Source organism: Bubalus bubalis, chromosome 5, assembly GCF_019923935.1.
Source record: "Bubalus bubalis isolate 160015118507 breed Murrah chromosome 5, NDDB_SH_1, whole genome shotgun sequence".
In the NCBI taxonomy this organism is placed as follows: Eukaryota; Metazoa; Chordata; class Mammalia; order Artiodactyla; family Bovidae; genus Bubalus; species Bubalus bubalis.
Window position 1 is genome coordinate 123,732,984 of NC_059161.1, and position 21,755 is coordinate 123,754,738.

The 21,755-nt window shown below is 62.3% G+C and overlaps 2 protein-coding genes across 16 annotated transcripts in view; one reads left to right on the top strand and one right to left on the bottom strand.

The window, feature by feature from the left end:
* MARK2 (microtubule affinity regulating kinase 2) overlaps positions 1–12,082 on the top strand; it is a 56,290-nt gene extending 44,208 nt beyond the window's left edge. For 4 of the 12 annotated variants that reach the window (XM_025286580.3, XM_025286584.3, XM_044943642.2 and 1 more), the window contains 15 exons: positions 228–293; positions 383–453; positions 635–691; positions 1,366–1,602; positions 2,044–2,163; positions 2,261–2,360; positions 2,438–2,550; positions 3,482–3,614; positions 3,870–4,051; positions 4,371–4,468; positions 5,257–5,418; positions 6,041–6,298; positions 7,320–7,346; positions 9,257–9,301; positions 9,937–12,082. In XM_025286580.3, coding sequence (XP_025142365.1) covers positions 228–293; positions 383–453; positions 635–691; positions 1,366–1,602; positions 2,044–2,163; positions 2,261–2,360; positions 2,438–2,550; positions 3,482–3,614; positions 3,870–4,051; positions 4,371–4,468; positions 5,257–5,418; positions 6,041–6,298; positions 7,320–7,346; positions 9,257–9,301; positions 9,937–10,297 — 2,030 coding nt within the window. In that variant the 3' untranslated portion in view covers positions 10,298–12,082. The remainder of the gene's footprint in view (positions 1–227; positions 294–382; positions 454–634; positions 692–1,365; positions 1,603–2,043; positions 2,164–2,260; positions 2,361–2,437; positions 2,551–3,481; positions 3,615–3,869; positions 4,052–4,370; positions 4,469–5,256; positions 5,419–6,040; positions 6,299–7,319; positions 7,347–9,256; positions 9,302–9,936) is intronic. The other 8 variants (XM_025286574.3, XM_025286578.3, XM_044943641.2 and 5 more) reach the window with 6 other exon arrangements.
* A 184-nt stretch (positions 12,083–12,266) lies between these two features.
* On the bottom strand, positions 12,267–17,490 carry RCOR2 (REST corepressor 2). Of its 4 annotated transcripts, none has more exons than XM_044943646.2 (13): positions 16,642–16,771; positions 16,251–16,389; positions 15,865–15,921; positions 15,500–15,580; positions 15,208–15,260; positions 14,959–15,120; positions 14,726–14,850; positions 14,563–14,632; positions 14,260–14,475; positions 13,864–13,941; positions 13,675–13,732; positions 13,306–13,535; positions 12,267–13,195 (listed from the first exon to the last, which is right to left on the bottom strand). In XM_044943646.2, the coding sequence occupies exons 2-13, from the start codon at positions 16,294–16,296 to the stop codon at positions 12,881–12,883; spliced, it is 1,491 nt and encodes a 496-aa protein (XP_044799581.1). In that variant the 5' UTR covers positions 16,297–16,389; positions 16,642–16,771; the 3' UTR covers positions 12,267–12,880. The 4 variants fall into 4 exon arrangements, with proteins under 4 accessions (XP_044799581.1, XP_025142375.1, XP_006050914.1 ...); XM_025286590.3 differs by having other exon boundaries at positions 16,306–16,389; positions 16,642–16,770; XM_006050852.4 differs by lacking the exon at positions 16,251–16,389 and having other exon boundaries at positions 16,642–17,480.
* Positions 17,491–21,755: the final 4,265 nt, after the last annotated feature.

Genomic DNA, 21,755 nt, shown 5'->3' on the forward strand with positions numbered 1-21,755 from the left:
GGAGTCTTCCAGGACGCCTCTGGGGCGGCCCAGCTCAGTCCGGCTCTGCCCCTGGCGCTCAGGGCTGTCCTTAGAGGTGTGGCTGCCATGAGGGGAGCTTGTCCTCGGGAAAGCAGGAATGGGAGGGGAGGAAACGTTTGTTCTGAGGATGCCCCTGTGCATGTCGGGGCTTGACCTGTGACCCCCTGCTGCTGTTCCAACTCAGAGCTTGGCCCTTGCTCTTGCAGTTAAGTTATTTGAAGTGATCGAGACTGAGAAAACACTCTACCTGGTCATGGAGTACGCCAGTGGAGGTAGGTATGGAATTGCCTCTCGCTCCTGTGTCCCTGCCTTCCCCAGCTCCAGCCAGCTCTGATGTAGACCCCACTCCTGTCACTTGCAGGAGAGGTGTTTGATTACCTAGTGGCTCATGGCAGGATGAAAGAAAAAGAGGCTCGAGCCAAATTCCGCCAGGTGGGTGTGACTCCCTCCCTGGGCTATGGGCCCAACCTCTGCTCTGGGGGGTTGGCATACAGGGAGTCACTGCCTGCCTTCCAGCAGCCTCGGAACGTGGCAGGCTGGAAGCCGGCCACAGGGTCGCAGGTCCCCCAGCCCGTGCGGCCGCCTCCGGGCTGACCCGTCTTCTTCCTTTCAGATAGTGTCTGCTGTGCAGTACTGTCACCAGAAGTTCATTGTCCACAGAGACCTAAAGGTAAGGCGCGCGCTCGTCTCCCGCGTCCGAGTCAGGGCTGGGCCGCTCACCTCTGTGAACGGTGACAGAACCATGACACCCTGATGTTCAGGGAAGCTCTAGCCTGTAATTTTTTTGGAGATGATGAGGAAGCCCCTAGGGCTGCTTCTGACACAGGCCTGTGTGACTGGACTTAGGCTCCCGTTCCCGCCAGCAAGCAGAGAGCCTCTGCCATTCCACCTCTTCCGGTGCTGCCAGGTCTGGCAGCCAGCCGAGGAGACAGGGTTGACTGTCCCACAGCTGCATCACAGCTGCTTTGCAGATGTGAGCACTCCCAGCTCTGTCCCTCAGATGTTAGTGTGAGAGACTACCTCTGGGTCTTCCCGGCCCCTGAGTCCTCGCAGGTGACCACGATTAACCCAGGCCTGACAGGGACACTTTCCACAGCTCACAGCCCTCAGCCTTCAGATCCCAGCCCTCATACAGCTGCCTGTGTGGGGAGTGGCCTTTGCCACCCTCCTCCAACCCAGCCCAGCGTCTTCACACAGATTGGAGGCCGCCCTGGAGTTGTGGAAACAGTACTAAGATTGAAGATGACTTCCTGCTTTTTCTCTTCCGTTCCCCTCAGCTCCTTCCTGTCCGGTGCCTTGGTGTGGTCCACTTGGTTCCCTCACATTTTCCTTCTTACCTCCCAGGCAGAAAACCTGCTCTTGGATGCTGATATGAACATCAAGATTGCAGACTTTGGCTTCAGCAATGAATTCACCTTTGGGAACAAGCTGGATACCTTCTGTGGCAGTCCTCCTTATGCTGCCCCAGAGCTCTTCCAGGGCAAAAAGTACGATGGACCCGAGGTGGATGTGTGGAGCCTGGGAGTTATCCTGTACACACTGGTCAGCGGATCCCTGCCTTTTGATGGACAGAACCTCAAGGTGGAGTGAATTGCAGGCTTAGGGTTATCATTTGAATTCTCATTTCTTCTCTTGGCCTCTGGTCTTGTCCCCAACCTCTCACCTTCACTGCTTTTCTACATTTTTCCTGAGCCGGAGCTTCAAAGGGCATACAAGAGGTAGCTGCTATTAAAAGGCATTATGTACCCAGCATCATAATCTCAGTTCTTCTCTTGAGAGCTGGGATAAATTGTATGTTTGTTCACCTCTCCAAGGCACTCAGGATTGCAAGCCACGCGCTCCTCAAGCCCGAGGGCGTGAGGTATCTGACAGCACCGCCTCTTTAGTGAGGGGCCTTGTCCCAGGCCCTCTGCCTCCTATCATATTTCGTTTCTATCTGCCTGGACAGTCAAACTATCAGGAGCCTGGATGTTAGGTTTCTTAAACCCTTGGCCTTGGCTGATTTAAATTTCCCTCCTATAGGAGCTACGGGAGCGGGTACTGAGGGGGAAATACCGTATTCCGTTCTACATGTCCACAGACTGTGAAAACCTGCTCAAGAAATTTCTCATTCTCAATCCCAGCAAGAGAGGCACTTTAGAGGTGAGCAGCCTGAGACCTTCTGCCCAGGTCCTGGGTCCCAAGGAAACCTCCAGGCTGAGTTCTCCCTCTCTGCCCTCTCCTTCCCTTTGCTCCCCAGCAAATCATGAAAGATCGGTGGATGAATGTGGGTCACGAAGATGATGAATTAAAGCCTTATGTGGAGCCACTCCCTGACTACAAGGACCCCCGGCGGACAGGTGAGGCTGTGCTGGGCAGTGAGGTTGAGCCTGCCTGGGACTCAGGACCCGCCTTAATTGTGTGCCCTCCTGTGCAGAGTTGATGGTGTCCATGGGTTACACGCGGGAAGAGATCCAGGACTCACTGGTGAGCCAGAGGTACAACGAGGTGATGGCCACCTATCTGCTCCTGGGCTACAAGAGCTCCGAGGTGCGTGCCCCCACTCCGTCCTCGTGTGTGCCGTCCTCTGTCAGCAGCAGCCCCTTGCTTCTAGCAGCTGTTGAGGGCAGACCTCATCTCCAAGTAGCTGTGTAGCTGTGCTCTCTACTGACTGATTTTAAGCCCCACCTATGGGGGGCGCTAAGGCCCCTCTGGCCTTTGCTTTCTCTGATCAATAGGAAAGCTGATGGGGTCGGGCCTGGGTCTGGGTTACCACACGGTGAGTATATCTGGTTCCTTCTGTGTTGGTTAGACAGGGTCTCGGTCCATCTGGGTCAGTTCTTTGTTGCCCCTAGACGTGTTTCCATATGTTTGTGTCTCTGTGTCGGGAAGTCTCGGGATTCCTGGGTGCTTTGTCTCTCACAGGAGCCATGAGTCTGTGTTGCTTCTGCTCAGTGCTCATGTCTGGGAGTGTGTATCTGGGGGCCTGTGCATCCATCCCTCGCGTCTGTCCATCTGGAGGCCTCGTAACTTGCTCTGCTTGTCTGGGTCACCATGTCTGCACCTGAACCCATGGGTCTCTGGGGGTCGGGTCCTGCTTACCATCTGTGTGCCGCTTGCACGCGCGTGTGGCCTCCCTGTCCCCCTGGTGGTGTCAGACTCCTTTCCTTGGTTCTCAGCCTGCTCAGGAGGTATTGGGGGATGTCTCTGAGTCTGAATGCTCATTCTTACGCACACGCGCGTGTGTGTCCGTGTCCCTCTCTGAGGGCAGGGGTCTTTGTGGGGAGGTTGGTGTGTCTTTGGCTGTTTGTCAGGGTCTGCGTTGCTACTTGTTTTTCTCTGTGTTTATCTAAATGCACTTTGGTCTTGCAGCGGGTGTGTCTCACGGGAGCCCAGGTGGATTTGTGTCAGGCAGGAATGTGGCGTCGAGGTGGGATCTTCCACAAGCAGCTCTTCACCCCTCCCTCTTGTGTTCTCGCAGCTGGAGGGCGACACCATCACCTTGAAGCCCCGGCCTTCAGCTGATCTGGCCAATAGCAGTGCCCCCTCCCCCTCCCACAAGGTACAGCGCAGCGTCTCCGCCAACCCCAAGCAGCGGCGCTTCAGCGACCAGGGTGAGTGCTTCCGAGAGTGGCAGATGTAGGGCTCACCCCTCTCCCGATGGGTTCTGGGGGCTTCGGGTGGCACAGCCGAGTTTCAGTCCCTGTTCAGCCCGTATTAGCATGTCCTTGGACAGGTCACTGCAGTACACTTCCCTCCAACCCTGTGAAATGGGGTTGCTGGCAACATGGGAGGAAGCATGAAGTACATGGTGGGTGTTCCGTGTGCCTCCCTCACCCTTACCCGTTCCCACCGTCCCTCTGGCCCAGCAGCTGGCCCTGCCATCCCCACCTCCAATTCCTACTCTAAGAAGACTCAGAGCAACAACGCAGAAAACAAGCGGCCTGAAGAGGACCGGGAGTCAGGACGGAAGGCCAGCAGCACAGCCAAAGTGCCTGCCAGCCCCCTGCCTGGCCTGGAGAGGAAGAAGACCACCCCGACACCCTCCACGGTAAGCCATGCCCCTGCCCCGCTCCTGGCCAGCCCCGCCCTCTTTCCCAGGCCCCCACCCCGCCTTCTTGCTATGGGGCCTGCCCTCTCTAGGCAGCTCCTTTCTAAACCAGACCCGGCTTCCTTTGGCTGCCTACCTGACCTTCCCTCCTGGGCCACTTGTGTTTACTGTAGAAAACCCTGCCCCCCAGAGTCAAAGCAACATCCTTTTTCCCCCCCAGCTCCCCCCTCCATTGCTTATGGTAGAAAGGGAAGAAGGAAGCTGGATTTGTGACCACTTTGGTTTTCTGTGATACAGCTCTTCCCCTTCTTCCCCACAGAACAGCGTCCTCTCCACCAGCACAAACCGAAGCAGGAATTCCCCACTCCTGGAGAGGGCCAGCCTTGGCCAGGCCTCCATCCAGAATGGCAAAGACAGGTGAGCAGGCCTGGGCCCTGCCTGCCACGCCCCCTGGAGCCGCTCCCTCAGTGGTGACGTCTGTCGGCAGCACTCCTCCCCTCCTGTACCCTGGAGTCCCGTCCTGGCTCTGTCCAGTCCAGCCGTCCACACGCCAGCACCTCCCTGCTCTCCCCTCCATCTCCTCCTCCCTGTGCTCCTGTGACCGCTTTTTGCGGGGTACCCAATGTGACTCCATGACCATCTCAGCCACCTTCTTGCTTCTTGACCGCAGCCAGGGCATGGCAACTGTGCTGTTCTGGGCATCAGTACCCCAGGGACCCCGGCTCAGGGCAGAACCCAGAGATGCCCAGCTGAAGGGTGTACACATTGAGGGTGACTCCAGCTGTGCCTGTGAGAGCAGAACCCCCTGACCTTGACCGTCAGTGTTGAGCTCCTGGCTCCTTGTCTTCTGAGCTTAATGAAATCTCCTCTTAGCAGCGCCCTGCTCTTTCTGGCGACAGCACGTCCTTGTCCTTAGAATTCCTAGGAGACCCGGTGCAGCCCGGGGGCAGTGGCCTCCTGTCGGCTTTCCCGCACTCTGGGTTTCCCTCCCCAGGCTCTGGCCCACTCGCCTTCCTCGCCCTGCCCTCCGCTCCGCAGCCTTGCTTCCCTGGGCTCTGACTTGTGCCCCATTGCTGCTTCTGGGCCTGACGTGCATCCTGCCAGGGCTCCCCTCTGGCCCTTCCCACCCAGCCCTTGCTTCCTAACCAAGCCTCCTGCCCCCGCCCGCCCCTAACCCAGGCCTCTCCGCTGCTTTTGTCTCCTAGCCTAACCATGCCAGGGTCCCGGGCCTCCACGGCTTCTGCTTCCGCCGCGGTCTCTGCGGCCCGGCCCCGCCAGCACCAGAAATCCATGTCGGCCTCCGTGCACCCCAACAAGGCCACTGGGCTGCCCCCCACGGACAGTAACTGTGAGGTGCCGCGGCCCAGGCAAGTGTGCTGGGGCAGCTGACGCACCGCTGCCCTCAGCCTGCCCCCCTCCGCCCCCCACAATTTCTTCCCACCTGGGGGTCCTGCCTTGTTCTTGTCATCTTAGCCACAAGAGGTGGCTGTCTGCTGCAGCCGGGAGGTAGAGGGAAGCAAAGTAGCTTACAGCCCTCTTCTCCTCCAGTTCTCCCTCTCAGAACAGACATGCACGAAGCCGCCCCGAGGCTCCAGAAGGAAGCCTTTTTGTTCTGAGCCTTCCTGGACTTCCTTAGGACCCGGGGACAGTCAGCATCACAGGGACTCAGTCCTTGAGGGTTGGTCAGCATTGTCCCCTGGAGGTTCCAGTCTGCCGAGCTCCCAGGGAGCTGCTCCTCTCCAGCCTGTACTGCTCTCCACACACGAATCCTTCCCTGCCTCCCTCCCTCCCCGAAACCATCTCCTGCCCCCTCCCCCTTACTGGCGTTCTCAGTGGTCACATCCCTTCCTTCTGTGTCCTCTGTGGTGGCTGCCTCCCTCTGCCCTAGCTTCCCCTTCCCTTTTCCCACCCCAGGGCGCTCCGGCCGCTGGCGGGGCCGCCTTCTTGGGCCCTGATGCATTTCCCCCACCCCCACCTCTTTTCCCACAGCACAGCCCCCCAGCGTGTCCCTGTCGCCTCCCCCTCCGCCCACAACATCAGCAGCAGTGGTGGAGCCCCAGACCGAACTAATTTCCCCCGGGGTGTGTCCAGTCGAAGCACCTTCCATGCTGGACAGCTCCGGCAGGTGCGGGACCAGCAGAATTTGCCCTACGGTGTCACCCCAGCCTCTCCCTCTGGCAACAGCCAGGGCCGGCGGGGGGCCTCGGGGAGCATCTTCAGCAAATTCACCTCCAAGTTTGTGCGCAGGTGAGTAGGGGGCCTAGGGCAGCAGAGAGGGTGAGGCCAGGCCCTGCACCTGCCTGGGGGAGGGGATGAGAACACCTGGGGTTAGAGCTGGGAGTAGGTCCCTAGGGGGTTAGAAGCAGCCTCAGGAAGCCTAAGAAAGTGAGTCTTGTTGGCACCTGAGGCACTCAGACCTGTCCATCCCTCTCAGGCCTTCCCAGCTCCTCATACACACCCCTTGTTCTCTGGCCCAAGCAGATGGCCGATGCCGCCTCCTCTCTAGGAGAGTGTGAACTCAGATGCTAAAATAAAAGCCCCCCTCTTCTCTCCTGTGTTCCCATGGAAACTTATATTTGGTGACGCAGCTGCAAAGTCATGAGGCCTGAGCCAGGCTGGGCCAGCAAGGAGAGTTTCTCCTGGTCTCTTGTCTCGCCCCGTTTGACCTCCTTGCTTCCCACCCAGTTGGTTTTGTCGTCGCAGCCATCTTCATCTGCTGGGTGGGACGGGACGGGGTGGGGTGGGGGTGGGGGTGGGGCGGTGTGCCAGGATGAAGGCCAGGGGCCCAGGGCGGCGCTTTGCCGTGTGGGAACGGGTGGAGATCCTCTTCATGAGGTTTCTCACTCCGGGCCCCTGACGACCCATAGGAACAGCGTTCATCCTTGTGCATCCGGTTGTCCGGCCTCGTGGGCTGCTCCCTGCTTCCATCTCCCTGCTTCCTCAGCCATCTTAGCAGAGCTCAGGATACAGCAAGCAGGAGGCTTGGAGAGAGTGGGTTTGCCTGCCCTTCCTCCTGTACTTGGCTCCACTTAGCTAGCGTAGCCAGGCTGGGCCCCTTTCCACCTCGGCATGCAGCTGTGGGGCTGCAGGGTGGGGCATGAGCAGATGGGGGTGTCTGGGACTCTAGTCTCGCTGAGCGGCTCTTCCGAAAATGGGGGTGACCCTTGAACCTGTAAAGCCCACTCCCCACCTGCTTATCCACATACCGTCTTGTTGGTTTTTTTTTTTTATTTCTTTTTTTATTTTGTCTTTTTGTTTGTTTTTTTAGAAATCTGTCTTTCAGGTTTGCCAGAAGGTAGGCGTTGAGCCCGCTGTGTGTGTGTCTGTGTCCTGCCTCCATCACTAACGCCCCTCTTTGGCTCTTGCGCCCTCCTCCATCTGCTAACCATGTCCGTGTGGCGCTCTCTCTGCCATCTTAAAGGGAAGACAACGGCCTCTGACAGGGTGGCCCACGAGGCCATGTTTGCTCACTGAGGGCAAATGGCTCTGAAAACGATGGGCCCGTCCCCCAGCAAGGGGGACCTTCTCAGGGAATTCTCCCTTTAAGATTGTCTCCTCCCCCCGGCCCCCGGCCCCCTACCCCGGGTGTTGGTCACAAGTGTGATGGGCTCCTCTTCGGCCATTTCCCGTGTCTGTGCATGCGCTCTGAAGAAGCTCCACCCGGGTCAGAGGTGTGTCTGGGATGGTGTCTCACTCTGGGTCTCCTGGGCCTCCTCTTCCCTGGTGCCCTGAACTGCAGGTCCTCTGGGATGGCAGGACTTCAGGGGCCCTGCAGGGACACTGGGGTGTCCAGGCTTTTCTGCCTGATGCCTCAGGTCCGAGGAGCCTTTGCCTCTCGAGCGGGGCACAGCACCCCCTTCTGGCAGCTCCGTGGAACAAGCCCAGTGCTCCCCCACCCCAGCAGGCCTCGGGCCTCCAGCCTTTGCTGGGCAACTGGAGCCGGAACATTCTCTCTGGGCTGTGTTCTCCAGTTTCGGCCTGTGGCTTCCCACAAGCCAGGAGCTGGGACATCCTACCCCTGTGCCCTGGCAGCAGAGGGAGATCCCCCCGCACTCAGGCACCTGCCTTCCTGGGCCAACTCCTGGCTCTGTTGCCCCCAGTCCTGCCTTCGTCCTGTCTGGAGGCCTGGGTGGGCCGCATACCAAGCTGAGGAGCAGGTTGGAGCCCTGGTTTCCCAAGGCCGGCAGCCCAGGCCCTGCCCTGGGGCAGGGACACCTGATAGGCACCCGGTGCCCCGCTGACAGACTGCCGAGACAGGGTCTCCAGGCTTTCCCCCTTCCGCCCGCCACTCCCCACCCAGCTCTTCAGTGCATGGCTGGCTGTTGACTCATGGGGCCCCAGTGGGGGCCTCCACCCACGGGGCAGGAGCCAGGTGGGGCCCAAGAGCGCAGCCAGGCTCTTTCCCCTGCTCAGCGCGGGCGCCTGCTCGCAGCGCGCTGGTTGCGTTCGTGTGTCTCGTCTCTTTGTGTTCCTTTTACATGTGCTGCTGCTGCTCGCTCTCTCCTCCGTCCTTGCTCTCCTCTGCACTCCCAGTTCCCCGGCTCCAGGCACTCACCTTCCAGCCAGGAGCTGGAGAAGCCGCTCAGCGGGGCCAGACCTCTTCCCCACCCACCTTCCCAAGGTGTCTGCCTGCCCTGCCCTGCCCTCCGTCTCCCTTCTGTATCAGCAGATGGCCTGGCAGGCAGGGGAGTTATAAAAGAAAAAGGGAGGCAGGCCTGTCTCCAGCAGGCCTCAGGGCCCTTCTCCCGACCATCCAGCCCCAGGCACACTCCCAGCAGATCTTAGCCCTTTAAGCCTCCCAAGAGAGGCCTCTATTTATTCCCTCACCCCTTCCCTCTAAGAGGACCACAGTTCTGAGACCCAGCCCTGGGGCCCTAGAGCAGGAACCCCCTCCCCAGAGTGCTGGCTGTGGGCTGTGCGCTCCATGAGCGCCTGCACGTCCACACCCTCCTCCCCGGCTCCTCCTCGCTGGCACGGATCTCCGTGTGGGGAGGGGCAGCCCCCCCCACCGTGCTGGGCTCCCTGTTGGAGAGGGACGGTCAAGCTGCCAGCGTGAGGGGCCGCGGGCCACCGAGCCTCATGGCCTGCCAGTGATGGGCAAGTGGCCTTCTGGGCTTGGGTCCCGCCCACCCACCGGTGGCACCTCCCCGGACCCGCCCTCACAGAGGTCCCAGCACTAAACTCTCCCTCGCTCTGTTTTTTGAGGAACCTGAATGAACCTGAAAGCAAAGACCGATTGGAGACGCACAGGTGAGAGAGGGCTGGAGCCAGCGCCAGCCCTGCGCGGGCCACCAGGCTCGCCACGAGCCTCCTGCTCCTCTCTTCCTTCTGCCACACGGCTCTTCCTCCCGTGCTTCTGCCCTGGCCCCACCTTCGTGGGGCCTCCCTCTCCTCAGAGCACCCCTCACTGCCACCACAGCAGGTGTGGGCCCTTCTCCTGAGATCCGGTAGATTCTGGAAGCAGGAGCCCCAGGCCAGGGGGCTGGGGCTACAGACTCCCACCCACGGACAAGCTCAGCTCTCATGAAGCAGCCACTTCTTTCTCTCCGGTCTGTGAACTGCTCGGGGCTACTGTGCAATGCTCCCCGTTCTTCCCCGACCCTCCCTTCTTCGAAGGAAAGCATGAAGCTGTCACCTCATCACCCCTGGCCAGGGGCTGGCTTCTCCTCCCTGCTCTGCCCTGAGAGATGGGGGTACAGGACCGTCCACCCTCCTCGCCCCGCTCTGCTCCCCAGGCCAGCTCTAACGCTCCCTCTTCTAGCACCGCTGTCTCTGGGGCACCCTCCTGCTGTCCTCTCTGGTCTCAGGGTCCATCTGCCAGGGGGGCGCTCCTGTGGGTGGGACACCGCGCCCCCGCCTGATGCCCGCCTCTGCCCTCTTCGCAGACCTCACGTGGTGGGCAGCGGTGGCAACGACAAAGAGAAGGAAGACTTTCGGGAGGCCAAGCCCCGCTCACTGCGCTTCACGTGGAGCATGAAGACCACGAGCTCCATGGAGCCCAACGAGATGATGCGGGAGATCCGCAAGGTGCTGGACGCCAACAGCTGCCAGAGCGAGCTGCACGAGAAGTACATGCTGCTGTGCATGCACGGCACACCCGGCCACGAGAGCTTCGTGCAGTGGGAGATGGAGGTGTGCAAACTGCCGCGCCTGTCTCTCAACGGCGTTCGGTTTAAGCGGATATCAGGCACCTCCATGGCCTTCAAAAACATTGCCTCCAAAATAGCCAACGAGCTTAAGCTTTAATAGGCTGCCAGGAGAGGGGGGCGCGGAGGCGGCCAGCTGGACTTTGCTGCTGGGCCGGCGCTCCGCCCGCCCGGGCCAGACTGCAGAGATGGGTCGGTGTGTCTCCCCTGCTGGCACTTCCCCTCCCCGCCCTTCTCAGTTTTTTCTTCCATGTTTGTGGGGGATGGGAGATGGTTCTCTCCCCCTCCCCACAGTTACCCTGCCCATATAGCCCCCCTTCCCTCCTCTCTCCCACAGGAGGCAAAGGAAGGGGAGGGAGGGGGTGGGGGGGCAGGGCTCCCCCTCGGTACTGCGGTTGCACAGAGTATTTCGCCTAAACCAAGAAATTTTTTATTACCAAAAAGAAAAAAGAAAAAAAAAATTTCCCAGCGGCCACCTTTCCTCCCTGCCCCATTGGGACAGTTGAGACTGGATCTGTGGGGTTTCCCGGGAGGGTGGCTCAGGGCTGGAACACTCTCAGGCAAGAGTGGTGGAGTTCCCTGTCAGGCCCTCCGCCAGGCCCACTTTGGGCTTCTCCCCTCTCCTCTCCTTCCCCTCCAAGCAAACCACCAGAGGTGGCCTTCCCCTGACCTCAGGCCCCTGGGCTGGAGGCCTGGGCGGCTGGGGGCTGGGGCGGGGGTGCCGCGCAGCCCAGAAGCGGGGGGTTGGCGGCGGCTTGGGGCTGGCAGGCTAGGCACGGGGCTCGGCCTCCCTCCACACTGTATCCTCTGCCCCTCCTTTCCCAGAGGCTGGGCATTTCCTTCCACAAGCTGCTGTGGGGACGGTTGTTCCCCTCCTCAAAAAGTCTGTGCCATCTTCTCCCATCCCCTCCTGGGTAGAAGGCGGGGTGACCCCAGGGCTGGGAGGGGAGGGGACCGCAGGGCAGATGGGCTCCCCGGCCCCCAGGGGCTGCCCCGGCTGCTAATCTCTGGAATAGGGACGATGGCATCCTCCTTTCTGGGAGAGCCTTTGTCTGAAAGCACAGCCCCCTCGCCGGTCCTCTCCCCGCTGCCCCTCTTCATTGGCATTAATCTGGGCACCAGCTAGTTCCATAGCAGTGACTTCCCTCACCACTCATCTCTCGGCCTTGCCTTCTCTTCCTCACACTGTCGCCCCTCCTCTCAGGAGACACTGCCCCGGGCCTCCAGGGCCGCCTGGCCAAGGCTGCGGAGGGCAGCGGGGCCGGGAGCCTCTGCCCTCCACGGGGTTGGGGGGCAAATAGGCCAAGGGCCTCCCAGCTCGCCGACCTCCGCAGCCAGTGTGGGAGTGGCTGGTTATGGGCGCTTGGCTGGTGGCAGCCGCTGCATCCCTTAATTTATTTCTCTGCTGTTTCTGTTCTTGAGAAATTGGGGGGGGGGGTCCTAAACAGAGGCTGCCTCTACCCTCACCTGAGTTGTACATTTTTTGTGATGGGTTTTATTTTTTATTTTATTATTTTATTTTTTTTTTTTTGATTTATGATGACTCCACCCCTACTCATCACCCCACTCCCAGGCCTGGCTCCATGGCAAGTCAAGCCCTTGGGTCCCAGGAAGGGGCCTCGCCAACCTCAGCCCTCCCGCCCCAAGCCCTGACCGTGGGCTCCGGCTCCTACCAAGGGCTCCCCCTCCCTCCTTCCTTCCCCCTTCCTGCCCTATGGAACAGCCCGGGTGCTCCCAGGGGCCCGGAGGGCAAGGCTTGGCTCCCAAAGGGGGTGGTGGCCGGGGGGCTCCCAGGCAAGGTGGCCCCTCCCCACCCAGCCCCCCTTCCTGCACTTAGTTTCTCCTCTGGATCAAACACGTAATAAAGAGAATGTTTGGAATCTGAGCTGCCTCCTCCTGTTTCTCATCCCAGCTGGGCAGGGACCCAGTCCCCATGGGCAAGATATGGCCCAGCCCACCTGCCTTGCTGGGGAGAACTGATTGCTGTTTGGGGCCTGGGGAAGGGATAGTGCTGGGTGGACCTGTGGCCCTGACAAAGACAGTAAGCCTGGGACCCTTAAACCAAAAGATTTTGTGAGCTTGAAGGTTTTATTTTTAAAAAACATTGAAAAATAAACCCATGTCTGCATATGTTCCCAACCCTCCTTACTCCAGGCTGGTGGACAGGGGGGGCACCCTCAGAGCTCCTCAGCATCCCCACCCCAGCCCCTGAAGACAGGAGAGCTAGCTCTCTGGCCCCAAGGGACCTTTCTGCCCACCTCCCCCCTCCAGCGCCCTCCCCACCTCACCCAGACTTATTGCTACAAGAAGGGAAAGAGGAAGAACAGCCAGCACATTTAACTGTCCTCGCCCCCAGCCCCCACACTATGGTCACTATCCCCTACACACGAAGGGCAGGACCAAAGGCCAAGCCCTGGCAGCCTAGGAGGCAGCCATTCCAGTCCCAGCCAGGAAAAGAAAGTACCCTCAGGCCAGCTCACAAGGCCCCAGACCCTGGCCAGGCTTGGCCACCAGAAACAACGTGCAGAATCCACGGGGCCAGCTGTGCCCGTCGCGGCAGCCCCGGGTCCTCGAAAGACCTGGCGTGACCTCTAGTCCCTTCTGTCCTTGGTAAAGCCGGAGGTCCCCAGGGACACCCAGCCGAGGGCTTCTGGAGCCTCTGGTTGGCGGAGAGCCTCGGGGCTCAGAGCGAGGGTGCCGGAGGCTCCAGAGGGGCTCCAATCAGGGTGGGTGGGGGCTGAGGGCCAGGGCGGGCACTGTGGCGGGACGCAGCCAGGGCAGGGCGGATGAGAGGTGGTGGCGGCTGGTTGGGGGCCAGCCGGGGCTGAAGGAAACGGCCCTGCTGGAGTGGGGGTGGCTGGCGAAGCAGGGTGGGGGCCGTGGGCAAGGGTGGCCTCAGCAGTGGGGGCGGCTGGGACAGCGAGGTGGGAGGTGGAGGAGGGGGCGGCGCAGGGGGCCCCGATCGGGGTCCCGACGTGGAGACAGATGTAATCTGGACCTGAGAGGAGACAGAAGAGTGAGAAACCAGGTTCGAGCATGCCCTCAGCCCAGTCTTTAAGGACAGAGGTGGTTCCTCTCTCTCCTCGCATTTCTCTCTTCCCTTCTCACCTCATCATCTTCCTCTAGGGCTGGGGCTGGCAAGGGAGCCCCTCTCCTAGCCTCCTCCATGGGGACCGGGGCTCCAGGGGCCCCATCCTGCTCGGCCTCCCACTCCTGCAGCACCTCCTCCAGATTGAAGCGGCGCCGGTAGCTCACAAAGAAGGTCTTCACCTGGGTCAGAGTCTTGTTCCCAATCACCTCTGCAATAGCCCCAAAGTCTTTGCCATACCTACGGATGGCTGCAAGGGTCAAAAGGGCAGCAGAGTGTGAATACCGCCTTAGATCTAGTTACTTCCCTGATCCTTCCCCTCTGCCCCAGCTCCCTGGGGGGAAGGAGACACTCCTGGGGCCCTCTGTTCTCCCCAGAGCCTCACCCACCTTGTACAGCCAAGAGCTGCTCATCCGTGGTCCAACGGGAGTTGAACTTGGTATTGGCCTGCAGAGCAAGGCAAGGATCCTTGAGACTCAAATACAGGGGAAGAGGGCCTGCTCTCTAAACAAAACTCCCCTTTCTTGCTCTGCCGCCAGACTCCCTCCCGCCCCTCAAACTTGGAAGAGCAGCCTCACCTCAGGGGGGCGGAGTGGATCAATGCCGCCCTCCAGGGCTTGTCGGAGGCTGCTATTGGTCTGCTTCATGCTTTGCACCTGGGAAGGTAAGTCAAGGGAGGGCCATCAAACTCCACGCCAGGAGGCCATCAATAGCAACCTTCACACAGCCCTTTACCTCATCGCTCACAACCATTCAGTAGGGGAGACACAGGGGTTCGCCCCTTTTCAAAGACTAGCGTTATTTATTTTTTAATGACCAAAAAAGAACATCAAGTTACCCAGAAACCCAGAGGATGGAGAAGATGCAGGCTTGGCAACCACACAACCTCCCTTACACCTCAGCTGCCTCCAGTTAAGAGTTCCCAGCTGCCGACTGTCACCTCTCACAGCTCCTCCCTTCCCTGGGCCCCCTACCTGGCGTTTGAGGGAGATGAGCTGGGAGTCAAGGCCTCGAAGCGTGAGGTTAGCAAGGTCCGGGCTCCCCGACACTGCGGTGAGGCCCTCAGGGCTCAGGTACATGCCTTTGGGCGGGCGCCTCCGAGTTCTCAGCGGATGGTGGCGGTATTGGGAGCCCTGGGCCTCCTTCTTTCCTGGGCCTGGGCGGGCATTCAGGGGCCGAGAGGGCAGAGGCTGCCAGGGAAAAAAGAAGAGGTGGGCGGTGCAGAGCCCAAGGAGAGGGCGGGCCAGCAGGCGGGCCAGGAGAATCTACTCCCTCACCTCTCTCTTGGGGTCTCCAGCGTCCGGCTCCCCCTCACTCACGGCTCCTCGTCCCTCTTCAAGATCATCGCTGCTTACACGGGGGCCAAGGAGCGGGTGAGGCAGGGGCTAGGGCCTGCAGGAGCGCCGTCTACCCCCACCTACAGCTGCCCTGGGCCCCCACCTGTCTTCTTTGTCCTTTCGGCCCCCAAGCCGCCGAGCCTGTCTGTCCATCACACTGGTCCGGCTGCGGGTCTTCTTCCAAGAGTAGTAATACTTCACCAGGCTAGGAATCAGCTTGTCAGGCAGCTGGGGGCAGGGGGCAACACCAGAGGAGCCCACCTAAGACTCCAGGCTCCGGGAAGGCTTATCAGAAAGAAGGGGCCAAGTAGCGCCAACAGGGGTGGAGGGCTTTACCATCTGCTGGATCCGCTGGAAGCACTTGCCATGGAAGCCAAAGGCCTGTTCAAACAGCACCTTGTCCTCTACCGTCCACTCATCCGGGAATGGGGTGAAGTTGGCCAGGTCAGCCAGCGACTTCTCTACGTCGTGTTTATGCCACAGGAGCATGCCCAGTGCCTGGCCCAGGAGAGAGGAGGACTCGGGCTCAGCTGCCCCTAGCACGGTGCTGTCTCCTCCCCGAATCCCTGCGGGACCGAGGCTCACCTGCTCAATGTTGTAACCGTGCTTCTCCTTGGCCATCGCAATGTATTTGTCAACTGCAGAGGCGGGAGGAGCCAGCTCTTGGAGGAGGGGTTACAACTCCTAACCCAGGCCTGTCCAGACAGGGGTATGCCCCCAGGGACTAGGCCCCTGACCCTGAGCCCCAGGGCAGGGGTTGAACCCACATGTCTCAGCCTCTAGCCCACTTCCGAGAAGAGCCAGCCGGCAGCTGATAGGAGAACCAGGCCCCCAGCTCCCAAGGGTATGCATGAACCCAGGGTCCCACCCCACTCACGCTTGGCATCTGACACACAGTGGTTGGGGGACCACACCAACATCCCCTTCAGCTCCTTGTTACTGTAGCGTGCGGGGCTCTCTGAAGGGCAGAGGACAGAGGACACCATCACCCGGGTGGCCCTGGCCTGGACCCATGGCCAGAGGGCGGTGGAGTGAGGCCTGTGAGGTGAGGCCCAGAGGGGAAGGAGGGGCAGAGAACCAGACAGGAAGGCAGAGCAGGAAAACTAACCGTGCCACAGGGCCGGCCACCCACACCCGCCTGTCCCACCAGTGGGCGCCAGTCAAGGGCTCCCCCAGGTGGGGCCCAGGGCCAAGCCACGGGCCTTCAAGTCCCCTCCCTTCACAGCCTGTCCTGCCACTCACCAGGCTTGCACTCCGGAATTACGGCCTGGTAATTGGTTCCAACGCGGATCATGCTGTCTGTGGAGCCAGGGGGAGGCAGTCAGGACTCCAGGGAGGGAGGGTGGGAGGATGGGAGGATGTGGTGGGGGAGGTGGCTGGCCTGGAGTTCTTCCTGACCACCCAGGGCCCCCACCTTCCAGGAGGCTCACTTTTCCCTGATCATCTCCTCAGTTACCCTCAATCACAGAAGGAACTGGAAAAGGGAGAGACCTTGCCTAGCTATAGGCCCTGGGGAGGGGGGGGGGGCGTTGGGAAGGATAGGGGCCAGTTTAAAGCCCAGGCCCAGCAGAGCCCTTTGTTCTGACTTAGTGGGGGGCGGGGGGGGGGTTGGAGGGCTGCCCCTAGACCTGGACCACAGCCCTGCAGGGAATCCAAGGCTCCTCCCCACCACATGAGCCTCACGGCTTGGTGTGGAGGTGTCTTTCCAGCTCCTGCCCCGGCCAGACCTCAGTCCTCTGCAAGGTGGTAAGGTATGAGGAGCCTAAGCTGTGAAAGGGAGGGAGGCCTGAGTACCTCGGGGACTGAGGGCAGGGAGGGGGGAGGCAGGACCGCCTCCCCGGCAGCTAGGGGCCCAGCCTCCAGATTCCCTGTGCCGGCTTGCGAGGAGCAAAGCAGAGGCTCCGATTCAAGGAGGGCAGGAACCATGCCTAATAGTACCCCTGGGGTCGGCAACTCTGCCTCGCGCGCCTCCCCCCGCCCCGGGCCCGTGCGCCTTTAACCCCAGGCTGCCGGGCTCACCGTGCGAGTGCTCCTCCTCGCTGCTGTCATCCTCCGAGTGCGGCTGTCCGCCGTTGGGCGCCGTCTTGGCCCGGCTGCGGGACAGGATCCCGGAGCCCGCGCTCGGCTTCTCCATCACCGAAGGCATTACCCTCGCCCAGCCGCCCCGGGGGGCGCGGGAGCCTTCGCAGAGCCGCGGTGGTTGCCGCGCTCGCCCGGAGTGCTGTGCCCGGCCCGGCCTGGAGGGGTCGCCACTGAGGCTACGAGAGCCAGGAGGTCAAGCGTGGCTAGGGTACGGAGGGGCAGAAGCCCAGCGGGCAGCCCGGCGCTCTCCGCGACCCCCAGAGGTGAGGGCTTCAGAAAAGTTTGTGTAGAAGTGGGGTACGCGGGGTAAGAGCCGCAAGGTCCGGTCGGCTGCGGCGCGCTCGCTCTGTACGCCCCCACGGAATTGGGGGCTCCCTGGAGAAGTCGGGGCAACCTGCCCTCGGGGCGCCCTGGAGCCCCAATTGCCCGCCTGCCCACGCAGTTCAGCGAGCGGGCGCTGCGGCGCAACTGCCGCCCGCCCCCGCCCCTCCCCACGAGCTCCGCGTCTCTCGGCTGCACCAGGATGCCCCAGTCCCGGGCGGGGACCCCTGTCCGGACCAGACCCCCGCCTGCGACGGCAGCCGGCGGCGGCGGGACGGCGCGCACCGCGCGCGGCGCTAGGGCAGAGTTGCCGGGAGGCGGGGGAGCGCAGCCGCGGGCGCCGCCTCGCACCCTAGCCGGCGCGCTCGCTCGCTCGCTCACTCGCTCTCCCCGGCGCGCTCGGGCTGCTCGCTCGCTCGCCCGCCCGCTCTCCGCCGCCGCTCGCTCCTCGCGCACACAATGAAGCTGCTGGCAGGGAAGTAGTGCCGGCTGCGGCCTCAGCACCCCTCCCCCAGCCGATGCCTCCGCCAGCTGAACATCTGGCCCTGGGGTGGGAGGCAGGGCCCGGGGGGCGGGGCCTGGGGGCCGGGGCTAGACCTCCGAGGGGTGGGGTCAGGACCCGGGTGGCGCGCGCTTCCCTCTGCCGGCCCCCGGGGCTCGCAGACTTACCCCCCAGGGGGAGACCCTCTGCATCCCCCCCCCACCCCCAGGAGTAGCCAGGGGTCAGCCCCACCCACGCGCACACCAGCCCCACACAGCAGCGGGCTCGGGTTACCGCCGCCTGCCCCGGGGGCCCTGAGGCCGCCTGCCCGCCCGCCCGGGTGGAGCCCAGCTTTTCCTTCCATTTCCCTTCCTGCCAAGGAACTCCCCGCCCCCCCCCCTTCCGCAGGGGGAACCCCCCCACACACACACACTTCATGCGCCCTTGGGGGCCAGAGCGGATGGGAGGCCGGACAGGCGAGGATTGAATTCCTCCAAGAGCTACTGGGCCAAGGAGCCTGGCTTCTGGTGTGCATCTCTGGGTCCCCAGGGGTCACCTCAATTCCCTTTAACGGCTGCAGTGCGCACCCCAAAACAGTGGCCCATGGGGTTGCGGGATGGGGCATGGGAAGTGCAGGGGAAGACCTGGACTGCAGAGTGGGCGAAAAGCTGGGGGTCTGTCCCCCCCCACCCACGCCCGCCCCGAGTTCACTGTCACCCCAGCGGGGCGGAGAGCCCCCTCCCCCAGGACGAGCACGGGCAGCGTGACAGACCGGGAAGCGGGTAGCGCGGCACAGACGGAGAGGGGGGAGGGGGTGGGCAGAGACTTTCAAAGCCAGACCCAGCCACCCTGCCAGGCACACAAAGAGCCAGCACACACACCGGCGGCGGCGGCTCGGAGCCTGCGAGCCGCGCCGGTGCCCGTCCCCGCCGCCCCAGGCACGTGCTGCGGCGCACACAGGCCGAGGCCCCCTCCCGCCCGCGGCCCCTCCCACCCGAACCCCGGACTCCCAGACGCACCTCCGCCCGGGCACACCCCGCTGTGCCCAGGCTGAGCCGAGCCGGCTCTCGCACCCTCCCCTCCCTTCCCTTCCTCGGCCACTCTGTAATCAGATTCCTAAATTTAGAAGCAACCCCGGGCCCAGCCAGGGGTCCCCGCCCCCACACGCTGCCTGCGGCCAGCCGGCCGGGGTCCTGCGGTCGGGCCACGACCCGGCCGGGGCCTCCAGGTCCCGGGGGCTCCTGAGGGCGGCTGGGCAGAGTCAGGCCCGACCCCACCCCGCTGCGGTGCTGTCGGGCCACAACTGGGGCCACCCAGCCAGCGGCCACGTTGCCCGCCACACCTCCGGCCAGAGCGCTGGGGCCTTTTTCCTCCTCTTAAATCATGGGTTGGGCACCAAGCCCCAGGGTGGGGAGGTCTGGACAGAGGAGAACGAATAGGCCAAGGGCAGGTCTGAGCTGTGAGGTCGGCTACAAAAGAAAAGAGCCTCCTCAGCCTAAGCCCTCCTGAGTGGCAGGGTGCCACCCCACCCCCAGCACCTCCAATCTTTAGGGAGCCTCTCCTCTCTGTCCCCTCCCGCCTGGCAGGCAGCCAGGGCTGCTCACAGCTCTCTCCTATGATGGAGTCTTCCATTTTGCCCACAGCAGCCCCCCATTAGGCAGGGCCTCGGCTGAGTCCCCTAATTCCCCCTTGCCTCTTTTCCATACTCGTACTCAGGGTCCAGGGCCCAGCATCTCACCTCACCCCCAGACCTCAGCATCATGCTCATTCTGGCCTCCCTCCTCCCAGGCTACCCCAGGTACCCCCAGTCACCAGCATCCTGCCATCCTTTGCACCCTGCCCCCCATAAGGAGGTAGCTGTGTTCTCACTTCTCCCTGGAGCCTGGAGCTCAGGGCCAGAGAAGATTCTACTCTGGAGGTGGGGGCAGGGAGAGAAGGCTTATGCCTTGGAGTTGCAGAGGAGGCGGGGAGTCTGCGGACCCTGGTGTGATGAGGCTTCTGCCTAGGAGGTGGGACACCACATGGGAAGGGTATCCTAGGAATTTGGGGATGACGGTGGGGGCCACGATGTCCAGAGAGGAGGTACATTCCTAGTGAGCAAACCTCCCCAAGGGGCATCCTTGCAGGGTTAGGAGGGGGAGGGGCAAGGCCCCACCCTCCCACCTGCTGCAGCCGCCCCCCCCCCAGCTGGCCCCCTCTTTTGTGCAAAGCCACACAAAGGACAAGGGGCCCCGGCCGGCCTGGCCATCTGCTCCCAGCAGCCAGAAGGCTCTTAAAGAGACAGCACCCCCTCCCTGCCCTGGGGCTGTAGGGTGCGATAGACCGGGTGCTCCAACAGAACCTGGTCTCAGCGGTACCCCACGTGCCGCCCACTTTCCCCTGGCTCCCCCAGCCCCAGGTGAGGAATCCTCCTCTCCCAGAGCACCGAGGTGCCACGTGGCCTGGAACACAGGGGTGTGGGAGGGGGAGCAAGGAGGCAGCCAGGGACCAGCCCCTCCTCTCCTGCCTTAGGCGGAGGGGCTGGGGGGGGGGAGGGGGAGCTCAGCACTGGGGTCCATCGGCTCCCTTAGGCCACCTCGGAGCTTTGTGAGGGCCGCCGGTCTCCTGGAGTGCCCTCCCCGCCAGGGAGCTCCCCTAGCCCTTCCTCAGGGAGGATGCTGGTGCTTGCTTTGGGCTGCAGGCCGCTGGGCAGGAGCCCAGTGATCTGATCCGGGCACATTTGTTTCCTGCGTTTTCCAGTTGAGGAAACTGAGGCTTGGCACAGCCCCCACAGGGGCCTCCATGAAACCAAAGCCGCAGGCTGTGTCTGAAGGCGGCCTCCCGCGGCCCACCCAGGCCAGATAAGGCTCCTCACCCTGAGATCTCCAGGGAAGCCAGAGCCTTTGCCACACTGCTAGGGATACAAGTTTACAATATTTTTGTGATTGTTTATTTCTCCACTGTCTCCTGCTGAGCCACCGGCAGGGATTAGGTCCCCTGTGTTCACAGCGCCTGGTATATAGTAGGCACTCAATATTTGCTGAATAAATGCCAGAAGCCCCCAAATCCTTCCTCTTCACTGTTCCTCTGTCCTCTGCGTGTTAGGCATCTCACCCCCTCCCTCCTCCTCGAGGTGAGGCAGAGGGGACAAAGGTCGAAGCAGGATGCTGGGAGAGAAAAGGAGGGTGACCTTGAACAAGCCCTCAGCCTCCCCTCTCCCTCCTCCCAAAGGCGGGGGCGGCTCCAGCCAATCCCGAACCCGTAGCCCTGCCAGACAGACTGGGACTGTCCTGAGCTCTGGCCAGGCCAGCCTGGCCGCTGCGGCGTGGTGCCTGGGACCCTGGCCAGACCCTCGGTGGCCACAGCCAAGGGGCTCAGCTTGGGGAGGGTGGCAGGCAGGCGGCCCCTTGGGTGGGGGAGGGGAGGGAGGGTGGCAAGATCTCAGGAAAAACCTGGCTGAGCAGCTGGGGGAGTTGGACAGGAGGCCAGGGGAGATGAAGCTGGGGAAATGGAGAAGGTGGGCTATAGCGCTGAAGGAGCATGGGCAGGGGGCTGGGGGGGGCTCCCTCCAGGGCCCCCATCCCCTCAACCTACACAGACAGGACCTTGGTTCCTCTGTTCCTCCCAGGGCCCCCCCCCCCCCCCCCGCCCCGGGCCCACTGGCAGGCTGTGTGGCCCAGGCACTGCCCTCCTCCTCTCTCGGTCCTGGTAGTAACCCCCTGAACGAGCCCACACTCCCACCCAGGGTTGTGAAGAGACTGGGAGGTGACAGAGGTGACAATCGGGTGCTTGGCACCGCCTCAGTACTGTGGCCGCGTGAGGAGGGCAGGGAAAGCAGGCCAGGCCCGCGCATCTGTGAGCGGTGCTCACCGAAGCAGGAGCAGGCAGGAGGTCAGCAAGGAGAGACCCCAGGCTTCCTGACACCGGCGCCCAGGAAATCTGACTCCCCCCAAGCAGAGCAGGAATGGGGGTGGAAGATCAGAGAGACCTTAGCAGAGAGACAAGAGAAGGCGATGGGGCCTCCCTGGACCCACAAGGGGGCAGCTTCCAGACCTGGGAGCCAACTCTGTTCCTCTGGAAGCCAGGAAAGGAACCTCCTCCCCTCGCCCTCACCTGGGCCACAGCTGGCGCCCTCTGGCGGTGACAGCGTGGACCAAGGGGGCCCACCTCAGCCAGGCCACAAATGTCTTCCCAGGGAGTCTGAACACAGGCCCCCTGAGAAACCCACTCTCCGGGGGACAGGGCATGGGGTCAAGATCCTCCAGGGCCG

Excerpts from the sequence above, each read along its gene's own strand:
- RCOR2 (XM_006050852.4), bottom strand. The coding sequence starts at position 16,768 with ATGCCTTCGGTGATGGAGAAGCCGAGCGCGGGCTCCGGGATCCTGTCC. Across the intron at positions 15,121-15,207 it reads ACGGTTACAACATTGAGCAG|GCACTGGGCATGCTCCTGTG; the intron begins GTGAGCCTCGGT and ends CTCCTGGGCCAG. Across the intron at positions 14,476-14,562 it reads CTGGAGACCCCAAGAGAGAG|CCTCTGCCCTCTCGGCCCCT; the intron begins GTGAGGGAGTAG and ends TTTCCCTGGCAG.